General features: G+C 33.6%; 1 protein-coding gene across 3 annotated transcripts in view; it reads left to right on the plus strand.

Moving 5' to 3' along the window:
* The window catches only part of NTNG1 (netrin G1), a 397703-nt gene that overhangs the window by 145527 nt on the left and 230618 nt on the right, over positions 1-21558 (plus strand). For all 3 annotated transcript variants that reach the window (XM_053693779.1, XM_053693777.1, XM_053693778.1), the window contains exon 3: positions 664-1304. In XM_053693779.1, the coding sequence (XP_053549754.1) occupies positions 664-1304 (641 nt within the window). The remainder of the gene's footprint in view (positions 1-663; positions 1305-21558) is intronic.

Here is a 21558-nt window from a genome sequence, read left to right on the forward strand (position 1 = left end):
AGACCATCTGTCCCTAAGTTTAGACCCTCCTAAACTTGTAGACTAGACCTACCTTCCCTTCCAAATTAGATCCTCTTTTTGCATGTTAAGATGTTCTTGTTCCTCCAAATCTCTCCCTTTTTTCTCCATGTGGTAAGAATTCATGTTTTACTTTAGGGTTGTCTGACTCCAGCCTTTGTGACTTTTATGTAACTATCAGGTGATGTTAATCAAGGTGCACAAACATGATAACATTGTCCTTGCAACATATATGGATCCTGAAATCTTGATCTCTCGGAGACTCAAGGACAGGTATTGGACATCCCAGAGCTAGTATTTATTTACATCATTATATAATTTATGTTTGGGTAAAATGTTTGTTAGTTTTTTTATTGTTTTTTTTTTCTTTTTTATATGTGTATGATTTGTAGTTATGATAGGAGACAAATTGTCTTGCATGCATACACCGCTCCATGTGTTTGTATGTTGAAGTCCTTCCGACATGTTTGGCTTAATAAAAAAATATTGGTTCATAGCGCTTTTTAAGCAGTAACTTTGCAAGACCTTATTTTCAGCCTTATTTGTTATCCTGTCTCCCTAATAAATTAGTGTAATGAAACTAATTAATTTTAGGTGCCTACATTATATTTCTCAGTGACTGACTATTATTTTTGCTCTCTCCAGGACAATCCATATATGTGCAACAATGAGTGTGATGCCAGCACAAAGGAACTTGCTCATTCCCCGGATCTCATGTTTGACTTTGAGGGCAGAAATCCAACCACATTCTGGCAATCAGTGACATGGAAGGACTATCCTAATCCTCTAGAGATAAATATCACACTGTCATGGAACAAAACTATCGAACTGACCAACAACATTGCTATTACGTTTGAGTCTGGTCGACCAGAGAAAATGATCCTTGAGAAGTCCTTAGATTATGGCAGAACATGGCAACCCTACCAGTTTTATGCTACAGACTGTCTTGACGCCTTCACAATGGAACCCAAGTCAGTGAAGGATCTAACCCACCATACAGTGCTGGACATTATTTGCACCGAGGAGTATTCTGGTGGATATATGGCTCATGCCAAAACCATATCTTTTGAAATAAAGGACCGATTTGCAATTTTTGCTGGGCCACGATTACACAATATGGCATCACTCTACAGTCAGTTGGACACAACAAAAAACTTGCGTGATTTCTTCACCGTGACTGATTTAAGGATTAGGCTTCTCAAACCATTCACTGGGGCTACTTTTGTGGATGAAAGGAACTTGAAACGATACTTCTATGCCATATCGGATATAAAGATTCATGGCAGGTAAGTGAGCGCATTAGCCTGGTGGTCAGGAAAACATTGGTTTTGGGAGGAGTGCTTTGTACCATCACCTTTTATATAGATATAAGTCCCATTTTACTTTGTTGATTCCTAAATACAGGTCATTATTAACATCACAAATTGCATTGCATAAAGTCATAAGTGACAACATTTAATATAACTATTGATCATGCAATATATGACATTACTAATAACATGCTTATTAATCACCACAATATTGGAATTCACTATTCATCTTTCAGAAGTAATATATTCTCTGTTTAGTATCACAATATTTTTAAATTTCAAAGTTCGATATTCCGCATCTAATTTAAATGTTGCTATTGGATTTATCTGTTTCCAATTTCTTATTCAGTATAGCAGAATCAAAAATGCCTATTCAATATCATAATTTCAAAGTTTCTGGTTTCATGTTATCAAACTTAAATAGATATCACATTGCTATTTCATAGTTCAGTATTTATCATCAGTAGCCTCTGTTCAGATTCCAGAATGTCAGTATTTATCATCAGTAGCCTCTGTTCAGATTCCAGAATGTCAGTATTTATCATCAGTAGCCTCTGTTCAGATTCCAGAATGTCAGTATTTATCATCAGTAGCCTCTGTTCAGATTTCAGAATGTCAGTATTTATCATCAGTAGCCTCTGTTCAGATTCCAGAATGTCAGTATTTATCATCAGTAGCCTCTGTTCAGATTCCAGAATGTCAGTATTTATCATCAGTAGCCTCTGTTCAGATTCCAGAATGTCAGTATTTATCATCAGTAGCCTCTGTTCAGATTCCAGAATGTCAGTATTTATCATCAGTAGCCTCTGTTCAGATTCCAGAATGTCAGTATTTATCATCAGTAGCCTCTGTTCAGATTCCAGAATGTCAGTATTTATCATCAGTAGCCTCTGTTCAGATTCCAGAATGTCAGTATTTATCATCAGTAGCCTCTGTTCAGATTTCAGAATGTCAGTATTTATCATCAGTAGCCTCTGTTCAGATTCCAGAATGTCAGTATTTATCATCAGTAGCCTCTGTTCAGATTCCAGAATGTCAGTATTTATCATCAGTAGCCTCTGTTCAGATTCCAGAATGTCAGTATTTATCATCAGTAGCCTCTGTTCAGATTCCAGAATGTCAGTATTTATCATCAGTAGCCTCTGTTCAGATTCCAGAATCTCAGTATTTATCATCAGTAGCCTCTGTTCAGATTCCAGAATCTCAGTATTTATCATCAGTAGCCTCTGTACAGATTCCAGAAGTATTACTGTATAAATGTTTTAAAATTATCAACAAAATATTAATTTACCAACATGAAAATCTTCTTTAGGATCACAATATAAAAAGTAATATTTACCGTATAATAATAATAAAAAAATGTTTAACTGGATCCAATGTGAAATTTCCCTATTCATCGTCAGAATTCATGTCAGCTTCCCAACACCACATTTTGATACTCAGCATCATATTATTTTATTCTTTTTTTTAGTCCTTTTAATCAACATAATCAACATGGATTAAAGTGTAGCTTTGTTAGAAAAAATAAAAAACAAGGACAGTTAGGCATTGATTACGATCTTGCGCTTGTTTTCGGCAGATAATGATTTCTGAACGCCAGACAAAATTATCAGTGTTTTGTTCCAGTGATTTCAATTAAAAAATGCTTCAGTTACTAATACCCCTCAGGCTATGAATTGTAAAAGGGCAAAAGTGTCATGATTCAGATAAAGCAGCAATTAAATGCAAAATATGCACATTATTTTTAGATGCACACTTTCTGAGGCTCCAGGTCCTACTGAGCATGTGCAGAAGTTCACCGTATGTACATAAATTCCTATTGTTATTGGCAGATGAATGTCACATGATACATTTATATACACACTTTCTGAGGCTCCTGTTGAGCATGTGCAGAAGTGCACAGTATGTACATAAATGCATATTGTTATTGGCAGATGAATGTCACATGATACATTTATATACACACTTTCTGAGGCTCCTATTGAGCATGTGCAAAAGTGCACCGTATGTACCTAAATGCATATTGTTATTGGCAGATGAATGTCACATGATACATTTATATGCACACTTTCTGAGGCTCCTACTGAGCATGTGCAGAAGTGCACTGTATGTACATAAATGCCTATTGTTATTGGCAGATGAATGTCACATGATACATTTATATACACACTTTCTGAGGCTCCTGTTGAGCATGTGCAAAAGTGCACCGTATGTACATAAATGCATATTGTTATTGGCAGATGAATGTCACATGATACATTTATATGCACACTTTCTGAGGCTCCTACTGAGCATGTGCAGAAGTGCACTGTATGTACATAAATGCATATTGTTATTGGCAGATGAATGTCACATAATACATTTATATACACACTTTCTGAGGCTCCTACTGAGAATGTGCAGACATGCACCGTATGTACATAAATGCATATTGTTATTGGCTGATAACTGTCACATGATACAGGGGGAGGGAAATTGGATTAACTTTGAAGTTTGCCAGAAAATATTCTTCTACTCATTTCAAATTCAAAGTAAATGCTATTGCAATATCTTTTTGTGTGTGTGTATCTGTCAGTTATTTCAAAGGACATAATACTCATATGCTAAATCACTTGAAAGTGATGCAGCATAACTGTAAAAAGCTGACAAGAAAATATCACCTGAACATCTCTATGTAAAAAGGAAGATAATATACCTCAACATTTCTTCAGCTCACCAGAGTAAGAGCACTGTGAACAATTATACTTCAGCTACTATCCAGCTGCAAGTTGGGGGGAAAAAAGCCAGTCAGCATAAGCAGTGTTGAGGTCATACTTTGCTTTGCTGTGATCTCACAAAATTTCATAGTAAACTTCCTTAACTGAGAAGGGAGATAACAACATGACTGTGCCTGCACATGCCAGATGCACACTCCCTTGCAAGTCCTGGGACTAGTATCCTGATTAGCAGCTTAAAGTCTCTTTAGGCTGGTGTGTGAAAAGGAAATTTGGAGGTAAATATCTTCTATTTTATATTTTTACTCATAGATGTTATGATGATATTTTCTAGTCAGCTTTTTACAGCTAAGCAGAATCTAAAACTTTCAAGTGTTTCAACATTTGGCCATCATGTCCCTTTAATTCTTATGTATTTAGTAGCCCTATAACTCTCAAAAAATAGCACTAAATCATTACCTGCATCGTTAAGAAGCAGCGATTGAATGACCGCTGCTCCTTAACTCATTCGCCACCTTTAAGGTGGCGGAAAGCAATCATCCCGATCGGAGTGGAAGAGGACTCCAGTGGCAACCTGTGAAGCTCTGGTGAACTCCAAGCCCAAGAGGGTTAAGGCAGTGCTGGAAAATAATGGTGGCCACACAAAATATTCACACTTTGGGCCCAATTTGGACATTTCCACTTAGGGGTGTACTCACTTTTGTTGCCAACAGTTTAGACATTAATGGCTGTGTCTTGCGTTATTTTAACGGGACAGCAAATTTACACTGTTATACAGGCTGTACACTCACTACTTTATATTGTAGTAAAGAGTCATTTCTTCAGTGTTGTCACATGAAAAGATATAATAAAATATTTACACTGTTATACAGGCTGTACACTCACTACTTTACATTGTAGCAAAGTGTCATTTCTTCAGTGTTGTCACATGAAAAGATATAATAAATATTTACACTGTTATACAGGCTGTACACTCACTACTTTACATTGTAACAAAGTGTCATTTCTTCAGTGTTGTCACATGAAAAGATATAATAAAATATTTACACTGTTATACAGGCTGTACACTCACTACTTTATATTGTAGCAAAGTGTCAATTCTTCAGTGTTGTCACATGAAAAGATATAATAAAATATTTACACTGTTATACAGGCTGTACACTCACTACTTTATATTGTAGCAAAGTGTCAATTCTTCAGTGTTGTCACATGAAAAGATATAATAAAATATTTACACTGTTATACAGGCTGTACACTCACTACTTTACATTGTAGCAAAGTGTCATTTCTTCAGTGTTGTCACATGAAAAGATATAATAAAATATTTACACTGTTATACAGGCTGTACACTCACTACTTTACATTGTAGTAAAGAGTCATTTATTCAGTGTTGTCACATGAAAATATATAATAAATATTTACACTGTTATACAGGCTGTACACTCAATACTTTATATTGTAGTAAAGTGTCATTTCTTCAGTTTTGTCACATGAAAAGATATAATAAATATTTACACTGTTATACAGGCTGTACACTCACTACTTTATATTGTAGTAAAGTGTCATTTCTTCAGTGTTGTCACATGAAAAGATATAATAAATATTTACACTGTTATACAGGCTGTACACTCACTACTTTACATTGTAGCAAAGTGTAATTTCTTCAGTGTTGTCACATGAAAAGATATAATAAAATATTTACACTGTTATACAGGCTGTACACTCACTACTTTACATTGTAGCAAAGTGTCATTTCTTCAGTGTTGTCACATGAAAAGATATAATAAAATATTTACACTGTTATACAGGCTTTACACTCACTACTTTACATTGTAACAAAGTGGCATTTCTTTAGTGTTGTCACATGAAAAGATATAATAAATATTTACACTGTTATACAGGCTGTACACTCACTAGTTTACATTGTAGCAAAGTGTCATTTCTTCAGTGTTGTCACATGAAAAGATATAATAAAATATTTACACTGTTATACAGGCTGTACACTCACTACTTTACATTGTAGTAAAGTGTCATTTCTTCAGTGTTGTCACATGAAAAGATATAATAAATATTTACACTGTTATACAGGCTGTACACTCACTACTTTACATTGTAGCAAAGTGTAATTTCTTCAGTGTTGTCACATGAAAAGATATAATAAAATATTTACACTGTTATACAGGCTGTACACTCACTACTTTACATTGTAGCAAAGTGTCATTTCTTCAGTGTTGTCACATGAAAAGATATAATAAAATATTTACACAAATGTAAGGGGTGTACTCACTCCTCCGTTGCCTCTGAGGCTGTGGACATCAATCTGCCCGATCTCATACAATCGGGTTGATTGACACCCCCTGCTAGCGGCCGATTGGCTGTGAATCTGCAGGGGCGGCATTGCACAAGCAGTTTACCAGAACTGCTTGTGCAATGTTAAATGCCGACAGCGTAACATGTCCGCCAGACATTGATAAATCGGCCCCATTGAGTCATTACCAGATATTACAAGCACTTTAGACTCTCTGAGCAAGTGCTCTGTATAAAATGCTGGTGCACGGTGCATACTTAAATACAATTTTGGAACAGCTATAGGTTTTATTAGAAGCATTTCTGCTAATACCTGTATATTACAACAATGTTTTTATTCAAAAATGAAATGCACTCATGTGGATTCCAATTTTGACTGGAATATCCCTTTAAGTAGAATTATTCTCGTAGCTCTTTTTTTCTGGAAAAAGTATGAAATACCATTTAGACTATGTGTCTTATCATACAGTATACACATTAGTGCACACAGGTAAGTATATACTATTTAGTGTATGTGTCTTATCATACAGTATACACATTAGTGCACACAGGTAAGTATATACTATTTAGTGTATGTGTCTTATCATACAGTATACACATTAGTGCACACAGGTAAGTATATACTATTTAGTGTATGTGTCTTATCATACAGTATACACATTAGTGCACACAGGTAAGTATATACCATTTAGAGTATGTGTCTTATCATACAGTATACACATTAGTGCACACAGGTAAGTATATACTATTTAGTGTATGTGTCTTATCATACAGTATACACATTAGTGCACACAGGTAAGTATATACTATTTAGTGTATGTGTCTTATCATACAGTATACACATTAGTGCACACAGGTAAGTATATACTATTTAGTGTATGTGTCTTATCATACAGTATACACATTAGTGCACACAGGTAAGTATATACTATTTAGTGTATGTGTCTTATCATACAGTATACACATTAGTGCACACAGGTAAGTATATACTATTTAGTGTATGTGTCTTATCATACAGTATACACATTAGTGCACACAGGTAAGTATATACTATTTAGTGTATGTGTCTTATCATACAGTATACACATTAGTGGTAAGTATATACTATTTAGTGTATGTGTCTTATCATACAGTATACACATTAGTGCACACAGGTAAGTATATACTATTTAGTGTATGTGTCTTATCATACAGTATACACATTAGTGCACACAGGTAAGTATATACCATTTAGAGTATGTGTCTTATCATACAGTATACACATACTGGCTTACATAGAAAAGACCCTGAGTTCTATACATTAGTGCACATATCCTGTCAGAAAAAAATTGCAAAAATTGTACCTTTAGGGGTACAACAGCTTGTCACTGGGACAGTACCCTCAAAGGTACAACTGCTGTACCCTTTAACATGGGTTCAAATTGGTACCCTTGCAGATTGTACATTTCAAAGGCAAATATGTACCTTTGGTGACTAGATTGGACCTTAGTGCTTTGGTACCATTATGTACCCTTAAAAAATGGTGCAAATCTGGCCTTTTAAGGGTACTGCCCCATTGACAAGCCCTTTGTACCTCATTATTGCAAATTTGTACTTAACACAGCATATTACAAATGTTGTTCCATTAAATTTATTACATAACATTAAAATATGCATTCAATTAATGTGTACTTTTTCAGACAGTATTACAATAGCCACACTGCAGTTTTAAAAAAGTTTGGATACTGTAGCCATGTAGCAAATCCAAAGAACCACCTGAAAGAACCAGGCAAAACAACCAGTTCAAAAAAGAACTACTCGATGAGCTTTATATCACTCTGTACTAGACTCTAAAAACACCCTATTTCATTTAGGGTGACATTGCCACATAAAACATAAATATATAGAAAACATATAGAAAACAGCATAATAATAATAATAATAATAATAATAATAAAGTATAACTCTATCTAAAAGAAGGGGGATTCGGGGGAGGGATAAACGATAAAACTCACAACCATACATTGAATTGTCACTCTATGCAAAATATATGCAAATGCATTTCTTTCTCCAGTACACATTTTGGTGATTAACTTTCTACCAATAGATGAAGCTGTGTTACACATGTCAAGGAACTTTCAACCAACAGATGGCACTATGGTGTGTTACACAATGTCCATGTATGTGACCGGGGAATGGTTACAATTTTATTTTTTTAAAAACTGGTTCTTAAACAGCTCTTGTTTATTTTATAGAGTTTAAAACTAAATGTTTTCTTTGTAATTTTAGTTAATACATTTGCTTTATGTTTAAGAGTTAACATCTTGAAGCTCTAAATATAAACATTAAAATGTTAAAGGGACACTGAACCCAATTTTTTTATATTGTAATTCAGATAGAGCATGCAATTTTAAGCAACTTTCTAATTTACTCCTATTATCAAATTATTTTCATTCTCTTGGTATCTTTATTTGAAATGCAAGAATGTAAGTTTAGATGCCGGACCATTTTTGGTGAACACACTGTGTTGTTCTTCCTGATTGGTGGGTAAATTCACCTACCAATAAACAAGTGCTGTCCATGGTGCTGAACCAAATAAATAGCTTAGATGCCTTCTTTTTCAAATAAAGAAAGCAAGAGAATGAAGAAAAATTGATAATAGGAGTAAATCTATCTGAATCACGAAAGAAAAAAATGGGGTTCAGTGTCCCTTTAAGTGCTTGTTTGTTATTTAGAACCAGCAACACAGTATCATTGCATATATGGGTTATTAAGTATTTTTTTGCTTCGCCCACTTCTTGCATATTACCAACAACGATTGAACATAATTATTTTGCTGTACAACATGTATGCTGCATTCATTTTGTGTGACTGACAGTTATGTGAATATGAATAATTGAGCTGTACAAATGATATGGACTTGCAGAGTTTGGGAGCCTTGAACCACCCACCTCCCTCAACCTTTTAGTCACACATGTGATTGTACCTTTTTGGGGGGATTAAATGGTACAGACATAGACCCTTTGACAGTTGGAAACATATTTGTACCTTATTTACCGCTAAATGGTACATATTAGTTCCTTAAGGTGTAATTATGATCCATTGAGGATATAACCACAGCAGTTGTACCCTAAGTGTTCACAAACGGACCCCAACCGTACCTTTTTTTCTGACAGTGTAGGTAAGTATATACTATTTAGTGTATGTGTCTTATCATACAGTATACACATTAGTGCACACAGGTAAGTATATACTATTTAGTGTATGTGTCTTGTCTTATACAGTATACACATTAGTGCACACAGATAAGTATATACTATTTAGTGTATGTGTCTTGTCTTATACAGTATACACATTAGTGCACACAGGTAAGTATATACTATTTAGTGTATGTGTCTTATCATACAGTATACACATTAGTGCACACAAGTAAGTATATACTATTTAGTGTATGTGTCTTATCATACAGTATACACATTAGTGCACACAGGTAAGTATATACTATTTAGTGTATGTGTCTTATCATACAGTATACACATTAGTGCACACAGGTAAGTATATACTATTTAGTGTATGTGTCTTATCATACAGTATACACATTAGTGCACACAGGTAAGTATATACTATTTAGTGTATGTGTCTTATCATACAGTATACACATTAGTGCACACAGGTAAGTATATACTATTTAGTGTATGTGTCTTATCATACAGTATACACATTAGTGCACACAGGTAAGTATATACTATTTAGTGTATGTGTCTTATCATACAGTATACACATTAGTGCACACAAGTAAGTATATACTATTTAGTGTATGTGTCTTATCATACAGTATACACATTAGTGCACACAGGTAAGTATATACTATTTAGTGTATGTGTCTTATCATACAGTATACACATTAATGCACACAGGTAAGTATATACTATTTAGTGTATGTGTCTTATCATACAGTATACACATTAGTGCACACAGGTAAGTATATACCATTTAGTGTATGTGTCTTATCATACAGTATACACATTAATGCACACAGGTAAGTATATACTATTTAGTGTATGTGTCTTATCATACAGTATACACATTAGTGCACACAGGTAAGTATATACTATTTAGTGTATGTGTCTTATCATAAAGTATACACATTAGTGCACACAGGTAAGTATATACTATTTAGTGTATGTGTCTTATCATACAGTATACACATTAGTGCACACAGGTAAGTATATACTATTTAGTGTATGTGTCTTATCATACAGTATACACATACTGGCTTACATAGAAAAGCCCTGAGTTCTGCCGCACAGACCCATGATCTATAAATTAGTGCATACAGGTAAGTATATACTATTTAGTGTATGTGTCTTATCATACAGTATACACATTAGTGCATACAGGTAAGTATATACTATTTAGTGTATGTGTCTTATCATACAGTATACACATTAGTGCATACAGGTAAGTATATACTATTTAGTGTGTGTCTTATCATACAGTATACACATTAGTGCACACAGGTAAGTATATACTATTTAGTGTATGTGTCTTATCATACAGTATACACATTAGTGCACACAGGTAAGTATATACCATTTAGTGTATGTGTCTTATCATACAGTATACACATTAGTGCACACAGGTAAGTATATACTATTTAGTGTATGTGTCTTATCATACAGTATACACATTAGTGCATACAGGTAAGTATATACTATTTAGTGTGTGTCTTATCATACAGTATACACATTAGTGCACACAGGTAAGTATATACTATTTAGTGTGTGTCTTATCATACAGTATACACATTAGTGCACACAGGTAAGTATATACCATTTAGTGTATGTGTCTTATCATACAGTATACACATTAATGCACACAGGTAAGTATATACTATTTAGTGTATGTGTCTTATCATACAGTATACACATTAGTGCACACAGGTAAGTATATACTATTTAGTGTATGTGTCTTATCATACAGTATACACATTAGTGCACACAGGTAAGTATATACTATTTAGTGTATGTGTCTTATCATACAGTATACACATTAGTGCACACAGGTAAGTATATACTATTTAGTGTATGTGTCTTATCATACAGTATACACATACTGGCTTACATAGAAAAGCCCTGAGTTCTGCCGCACAGACCCATGATCTATAAATTAGTGCATACAGGTAAGTATATACTATTTAGTGTATGTGTCTTATCATACAGTATACACATTAGTGCATACAGGTAAGTATATACTATTTAGTGTATGTGTCTTATCATACAGTATACACATTAGTGCATACAGGTAAGTATATACTATTTAGTGTGTGTCTTATCATACAGTATACACATTAGTGCACACAGGTAAGTATATACTATTTAGTGTATGTGTCTTATCATACAGTATACACATTAGTGCACACAGGTAAGTATATACCATTTAGTGTATGTGTCTTATCATACAGTATACACATTAGTGCACACAGGTAAGTATATACTATTTAGTGTATGTGTCTTATCATACAGTATACACATTAGTGCATACAGGTAAGTATATACTATTTAGTGTGTGTCTTATCATACAGTATACACATTAGTGCACACAGGTAAGTATATACTATTTAGTGTGTGTCTTATCATACAGTATACACATTAGTGCACACAGGTAAGTATATACTATTTAGTGTATGTGTCTTATCATACAGTATACACATTAGTGCACACAGGTAAGTATATACCATTTAGTGTATGTGTCTTATCATACAGTATACACATACTGGATTACATAGAAAAGCCCTGAGTTTTGCCGCACAGACCCATGATCTATACATTAGTGCACACAGGCAAGTATATACTATTTAGTGTATGTGTCTTATCATACAGTATACACATTAGTGCACACAGGTAAGTATATACTATTTAGTGTATGTGTCTTATCATACAGTATACACATTAGTGCATACAGGTAAGTATATACTATTTAGTGTGTGTCTTATCATACAGTATACACATTAGTGCACACAGGTAAGTATATACTATTTAGTGTATGTGTCTTATCATACAGTATACACATTAGTGCATACAGGTAAGTATATACTATTTAGTGTGTGTCTTATCATACAGTATACACATTAGTGCACACAGGTAAGTATATACCATTTAGTGTATGTGTCTTATCATACAGTATACACATTAGTGCACACAGGTAAGTATATACTATTTAGTGTATGTGTCTTATCATACAGTATACACATTAGTGCACACAGGTAAGTATATACTATTTAGTGTATGTGTCTTATCATACAGTATACACATTAGTGCACACAGGTAAGTATATACTATTTAGTGTATGTGTCTTATCATACAGTATACACATTAGTGCACACAGGTAAGTATATACTATTTAGTGTATGTGTCTTATCATACAGTATACACATTAGTGCACACAGGTAAGTATATACTATTTAGTGTATGTGTCTTATCATACAGTATACACATTAGTGCACACAGGTAAGTATATACTATTTAGTGTATGTGTCTTATCATACAGTATACACATTAGTGCACACAGGTAAGTATATACTATTTAGTGTATGTGTCTTATCATACAGTATACACATTAGTGCACACAGGTAAGTATATACTATTTAGTGTATGTGTCTTATCATACAGTATACACATTAGTGCACACAGGTAAGTATATACTATTTAGTGTATGTGTCTTATCATACAGTATACACATTAGTGCACACAGGTAAGTATATACTATTTAGTGTATGTGTCTTATCATACAGTATACACATTAGTGCACACAGGTAAGTATATACTATTTAGTGTATGTGTCTTATCATACAGTATACACATTAGTGCACACAGGTAAGTATATACTATTTAGTGTATGTGTCTTATCATACAGTATACACATTAGTGGTAAGTATATACTATTTAGTGTATGTGTCTTATCATACAGTATACACATTAGTGCACACAGGTAAGTATATACTATTTAGTGTATGTGTCTTATCATACAGTATACACATTAGTGCACACAGGTAAGTATATACCATTTAGAGTATGTGTCTTATCATACAGTATACACATACTGGCTTACATAGAAAAGACCCTGAGTTCTATACATTAGTGCACATATCCTGTCAGAAAAAAATTGCAAAAATTGTACCTTTAGGGGTACAACAGCTTGTCACTGGGACAGTACCCTCAAAGGTACAACTGCTGTACCCTTTAACATGGGTTCAAATTGGTACCCTTGCAGATTGTACATTTCAAAGGCAAATATGTACCTTTGGTGACTAGATTGGACCTTAGTGCTTTGGTACCATTATGTACCCTTAAAAAATGGTGCAAATCTGGCCTTTTAAGGGTACTGCCCCATTGACAAGCCCTTTGTACCTCATTATTGCAAATTTGTACTTAACACAGCATATTACAAATGTTGTTCCATTAAATTTATTACATAACATTAAAATATGCATTCAATTAATGTGTACTTTTTCAGACAGTATTACAATAGCCACACTGCAGTTTTAAAAAAGTTTGGATACTGTAGCCATGTAGCAAATCCAAAGAACCACCTGAAAGAACCAGGCAAAACAACCAGTTCAAAAAAGAACTACTCGATGAGCTTTATATCACTCTGTACTAGACTCTAAAAACACCCTATTTCATTTAGGGTGACATTGCCACATAAAACATAAATATATAGAAAACATATAGAAAACAGCATAATAATAATAATAATAATAATAATAATAAAGTATAACTCTATCTAAAAGAAGGGGGATTCGGGGGAGGGATAAACGATAAAACTCACAACCATACATTGAATTGTCACTCTATGCAAAATATATGCAAATGCATTTCTTTCTCCAGTACACATTTTGGTGATTAACTTTCTACCAATAGATGAAGCTGTGTTACACATGTCAAGGAACTTTCAACCAACAGATGGCACTATGGTGTGTTACACAATGTCCATGTATGTGACCGGGGAATGGTTACAATTTTATTTTTTTAAAAACTGGTTCTTAAACAGCTCTTGTTTATTTTATAGAGTTTAAAACTAAATGTTTTCTTTGTAATTTTAGTTAATACATTTGCTTTATGTTTAAGAGTTAACATCTTGAAGCTCTAAATATAAACATTAAAATGTTAAAGGGACACTGAACCCAATTTTTTTATATTGTAATTCAGATAGAGCATGCAATTTTAAGCAACTTTCTAATTTACTCCTATTATCAAATTATTTTCATTCTCTTGGTATCTTTATTTGAAATGCAAGAATGTAAGTTTAGATGCCGGACCATTTTTGGTGAACACACTGTGTTGTTCTTCCTGATTGGTGGGTAAATTCACCTACCAATAAACAAGTGCTGTCCATGGTGCTGAACCAAATAAATAGCTTAGATGCCTTCTTTTTCAAATAAAGAAAGCAAGAGAATGAAGAAAAATTGATAATAGGAGTAAATCTATCTGAATCACGAAAGAAAAAAATGGGGTTCAGTGTCCCTTTAAGTGCTTGTTTGTTATTTAGAACCAGCAACACAGTATCATTGCATATATGGGTTATTAAGTATTTTTTTGCTTCGCCCACTTCTTGCATATTACCAACAACGATTGAACATAATTATTTTGCTGTACAACATGTATGCTGCATTCATTTTGTGTGACTGACAGTTATGTGAATATGAATAATTGAGCTGTACAAATGATATGGACTTGCAGAGTTTGGGAGCCTTGAACCACCCACCTCCCTCAACCTTTTAGTCACACATGTGATTGTACCTTTTTGGGGGGATTAAATGGTACAGACATAGACCCTTTGACAGTTGGAAACATATTTGTACCTTATTTACCGCTAAATGGTACATATTAGTTCCTTAAGGTGTAATTATGATCCATTGAGGATATAACCACAGCAGTTGTACCCTAAGTGTTCACAAACGGACCCCAACCGTACCTTTTTTTCTGACAGTGTAGGTAAGTATATACTATTTAGTGTATGTGTCTTATCATACAGTATACACATTAGTGCACACAGGTAAGTATATACTATTTAGTGTATGTGTCTTGTCTTATACAGTATACACATTAGTGCACACAGATAAGTATATACTATTTAGTGTATGTGTCTTGTCTTATACAGTATACACATTAGTGCACACAGGTAAGTATATACTATTTAGTGTATGTGTCTTATCATACAGTATACACATTAGTGCACACAAGTAAGTATATACTATTTAGTGTATGTGTCTTATCATACAGTATACACATTAGTGCACACAGGTAAGTATATACTATTTAGTGTATGTGTCTTATCATACAGTATACACATTAGTGCACACAGGTAAGTATATACTATTTAGTGTATGTGTCTTATCATACAGTATACACATTAGTGCACACAGGTAAGTATATACTATTTAGTGTATGTGTCTTATCATACAGTATACACATTAGTGCACACAGGTAAGTATATACTATTTAGTGTATGTGTCTTATCATACAGTATACACATTAGTGCACACAGGTAAGTATATACTATTTAGTGTATGTGTCTTATCATACAGTATACACATTAGTGCACACAAGTAAGTATATACTATTTAGTGTATGTGTCTTATCATACAGTATACACATTAGTGCACACAGGTAAGTATATACTATTTAGTGTATGTGTCTTATCATACAGTATACACATTAATGCACACAGGTAAGTATATACTATTTAGTGTATGTGTCTTATCATACAGTATACACATTAGTGCACACAGGTAAGTATATACCATTTAGTGTATGTGTCTTATCATACAGTATACACATTAATGCACACAGGTAAGTATATACTATTTAGTGTATGTGTCTTATCATACAGTATACACATTAGTGCACACAGGTAAGTATATACTATTTAGTGTATGTGTCTTATCATAAAGTATACACATTAGTGCACACAGGTAAGTATATACTATTTAGTGTATGTGTCTTATCATACAGTATACACATTAGTGCACACAGGTAAGTATATACTATTTAGTGTATGTGTCTTATCATACAGTATACACATACTGGCTTACATAGAAAAGCCCTGAGTTCTGCCGCACAGACCCATGATCTATAAATTAGTGCATACAGGTAAGTATATACTATTTAGTGTATGTGTCTTATCATACAGTATACACATTAGTGCATACAGGTAAGTATATACTATTTAGTGTATGTGTCTTATCATACAGTATACACATTAGTGCATACAGGTAAGTATATACTATTTAGTGTGTGTCTTATCATACAGTATACACATTAGTGCACACAGGTAAGTATATACTATTTAGTGTATGTGTCTTATCATACAGTATACACATTAGTGCACACAGGTAAGTATATACCATTTAGTGTATGTGTCTTATCATACAGTATACACATTAGTGCACACAGGTAAGTATATACTATTTAGTGTATGTGTCTTATCATACAGTATACACATTAGTGCATACAGGTAAGTATATACTATTTAGTGTGTGTCTTATCATACAGTATACACATTAGTGCACACAGGTAAGTATATACTATTTAGTGTGTGTCTTATCATACAGTATACACATTAGTGCACACAGGTAAGTATATACCATTTAGTGTATGTGTCTTATCATACAGTATACACATTAATGCACACAGGTAAGTATATACTATTTAGTGTATGTGTCTTATCATACAGTATACACATTAGTGCACACAGGTAAGTATATACTATTTAGTGTATGTGTCTTATCATACAGTATACACATTAGTGCACACAGGTAAGTATATACTATTTAGTGTATGTGTCTTATCATACAGTATACACATTAGTGCACACAGGTAAGTATATACTATTTAGTGTATGTGTCTTATCATACAGTATACACATACTGGCTTACATAGAAAAGCCCTGAGTTCTGCCGCACAGACCCATGATCTATAAATTAGTGCATACAGGTAAGTATATACTATTTAGTGTATGTGTCTTATCATACAGTATACACATTAGTGCATACAGGTAAGTATATACTATTTAGTGTATGTGTCTTATCATACAGTATACACATTAGTGCATACAGGTAAGTATATACTATTTAGTGTGTGTCTTATCATACAGTATACACATTAGTGCACACAGGTAAGTATATACTATTTAGTGTATGTGTCTTATCATACAGTATACACATTAGTGCACACAGGTAAGTATATACCATTTAGTGTATGTGTCTTATCATACAGTATACACATTAGTGCACACAGGTAAGTATATACTATTTAGTGTATGTGTCTTATCATACAGTATACACATTAGTGCATACAGGTAAGTATATACTATTTAGTGTGTGTCTTATCATACAGTATACACATTAGTGCACACAGGTAAGTATATACTATTTAGTGTGTGTCTTATCATACAGTATACACATTAGTGCACACAGGTAAGTATATACTATTTAGTGTATGTGTCTTATCATACAGTATACACATTAGTGCACACAGGTAAGTATATACCATTTAGTGTATGTGTCTTATCATACAGTATACACATACTGGATTACATAGAAAAGCCCTGAGTTTTGCCGCACAGACCCATGATCTATACATTAGTGCACACAGGCAAGTATATACTATTTAGTGTATGTGTCTTATCATACAGTATACACATTAGTGCACACAGGTAAGTATATACTATTTAGTGTATGTGTCTTATCATACAGTATACACATTAGTGCATACAGGTAAGTATATACTATTTAGTGTGTGTCTTATCATACAGTATACACATTAGTGCACACAGGTAAGTATATACTATTTAGTGTATGTGTCTTATCATACAGTATACACATTAGTGCATACAGGTAAGTATATACTATTTAGTGTGTGTCTTATCATACAGTATACACATTAGTGCACACAGGTAAGTATATACCATTTAGTGTATGTGTCTTATCATACAGTATACACATTAGTGCACACAGGTAAGTATATACTATTTAGTGTATGTGTCTTATCATACAGTATACACATTAGTGCACACAGGTAAGTATATACTATTTAGTGTATGTGTCTTATCATACAGTATACACATTAGTGCACACAGGTAAGTATATACTATTTAGTGTATGTGTCTTATCATACAGTATACACATTAGTGCACACAGGTAAGTATATACTATTTAGTGTATGTGTCTTATCATACAGTATACACATTAGTGCACACAGGTAAGTATATACTATTTAGTGTATGTGTCTTATCATACAGTATACACATTAGTGCACACAGGTAAGTATATACTATTTAGTGTATGTGTCTTATCATACAGTATACACATTAGTGCACACAGGTAAGTATATACTATTTAGTGTATGTGTCTTATCATACAGTATACACATTAGTGCACACAGGTAAGTATATACTATTTAGTGTATGTGTCTTATCATACAGTATACACATTAGTGCACACAGGTAAGTATATACTATTTAGTGTATGTGTCTTATCATACAGTATACACATTAGTGCACACAGGTAAGTATATACCATTTAGTGTATGTGTCTTATCATACAGTATACACATTAGTGCACACAGGTAAGTATATACTATTTAGTGTATGTGTCTTATCATACAGTATACACATTAGTGCACACAGGTAAGTATATACTATTTAGTGTATGTGTCTTATCATACAGTATACACATTAGTGCACACAGGTAAGTATATACTATTTAGTGTATGTGTCTTATCATACAGTATACACATTAGTGCACACAGGTAAGTATATACTATTTAGTGTATGTGTCTTATCATACAGTATACACATTAGTGCACACAGGTAAGTATATACTATTTAGTGTATGTGTCTTATCATACAGTATACACATTAGTGCACACAGGTAAGTATATACCATTTAGTGTATGTGTCTTATCATACAGTATACACATTAGTGCACACAGGTAAGTATATACCATTTAGTGTATGTGTCTTATCATACAGTATACACATCAATGCACACAGGTAAGTATATACTATTTAGTGTATGTGTCTTATCATACAGTATACACATTAGTGCACACAGGTAAGTATATACTATTTAGTGTATGTGTCTTATCATACAGTATACACATCAATGCACACAGGTAAGTATATACTATTTAGTGTATGTGTCTTATCATACAGTATACACATTAGTGCACACAGGTAAGTATATACTATTTAGTGTATGTGTCTTATCATACAGTATACACATTAGTGCACACAGGTAAGTATATACTATTTAGTGTATGTGTCTTATCATACAGTATACACATTAGTGCACACAGGTAAGTATATACTATTTAGTGTATGTGTCTTATCATACAGTATACACATACTGGCTTACATAGAAAAGCCCTGAGTTTTGCCGCACAGACCCATGATCTATACATTAGTGCACACAGGCAAGTATATACTATTTAGTGTATGTGTCTTATCATACAGTATACACATTAGTGCACACAGGTAAGTATATACTATTTAGTGTATGTGTCTTATCATACAGTATACACATTAGTGCACACAGGTAAGTATATACTATTTAGTGTATGTGTCTTATCATACAGTATACACATTAGTGCACACAGGTAAGTATATACTATTTAGTGTATGTGTCTTATCATACAGTATACACATTAGTGCACACAGGTAAGTATATACTATTTAGTGTATGTGTCTTATCATACAGTATACACATTAGTGCACACAGGTAAGTATATACTATTTAGTGTATGTGTCTTATCATACAGTATACACATTAGTGCACACAGGTAAGTATATACTATTTAGTGTATGTGTCTTATCATACAGTATACACATTAGTGCACACAGGTAAGTATATACTATTTAGTGTTTGTGTCTTATCATACAGTATACACATTAGTGCACACAGGTAAGTATATACTATTTAGTGTATGTGTCTTATCATACAGTATACACATTAGTGCACACAGGTAAGTATATACTATTTAGTGTATGTGTCTTATCATACAGTATACACATACTGGCTTACATAGAAAAGCCCTGAGTTTTGCCGCACAGACCCATGATCTATACATTAGTGCACACAGGCAAGTATATACATATAAGGCACATCTCTTGGGTGCCAGTTCATGACAAACACGGATTAATGGCTTATTGAGGGCCGCTGTGCGGATGGAATCAGAATCTGAACACTGAATGTGCTATCTCTCTCATCAGGGTGGGATTAAATTCTGGAGAGCTTTTTTTGCAACAGGGACTGAGCAGATAACAAGGATTAGCTGCTATGATACCACAGAACCATTAACATGCACAGGCAGCCACACTTAACCATTGCAACGCCATAGGGGAACAGTGGTACACTGATACGACTGTAAGATGTCAAATCCTTTTCTCAGTGATACGATCATTATACAATTTCTGGCTATAATTTGGTTTTCTTTGGAGAGAGCTGGAGGGACAGAGGCTAAAAGGAAAAATATGTTAAAGCTTCTTATATCTTGTCTGGCTTTAAATCTGTCCCCCCCTCCCTTCTTAGAGATGTAATCCAGACCCCTATAGACAAAGACAAACCAAGAAAGGGAAGTCTGTAGCAAAGACTTGAGGGGTTTTTCTTTGTTCCCCAAAGGGAAAAGAGGAAAAGCTTTGTGGGCTCATTAATAATGGTGGTCAGGTTAGAGGAGGTACAAGCTAATGGGTCATTTAATGATGAGGTCAGTATAGCAGAAATAATTGTGAAGCAGGAACCTTATTTGTATTTTCCCAGAGGTCTGAAATGCACCCCCCTGAGTTTACAGACTGGTTAGCAGTGAAGGTCTGGGGCAGGTGTTCTGTAGGTTAGACAGGCTTATTGGGGGCAAACACACTGAAAACAGAGAAAATTAATCTTATCAGTTTGTAAATATTTGAGAACTGGGGGCTCTAAAACCTAAATTTACTGCACTTAGGGTTTATTTGCAATCAGGGTGGGCACTACTGGATACTAAATAAATGTAATAATTAATAAATCCCAGTCTGGGATGTAGGTAACGGATCAAGGGAACATTTTGTGTAATATTTATAAAAAAAAAAAATTTGTCCCTAATTTTAAGCCAAAGTCTACGGCTTCATTTTCAAAATTAACTTTTTAATATTTCAGTGTAAAATATCTTCTTATCTGATGGTAGAAGCTGTAT

This window comes from Bombina bombina, chromosome 10 (assembly GCF_027579735.1).
Source record: "Bombina bombina isolate aBomBom1 chromosome 10, aBomBom1.pri, whole genome shotgun sequence".
In the NCBI taxonomy this organism is placed as follows: domain Eukaryota; kingdom Metazoa; phylum Chordata; class Amphibia; order Anura; family Bombinatoridae; genus Bombina; species Bombina bombina.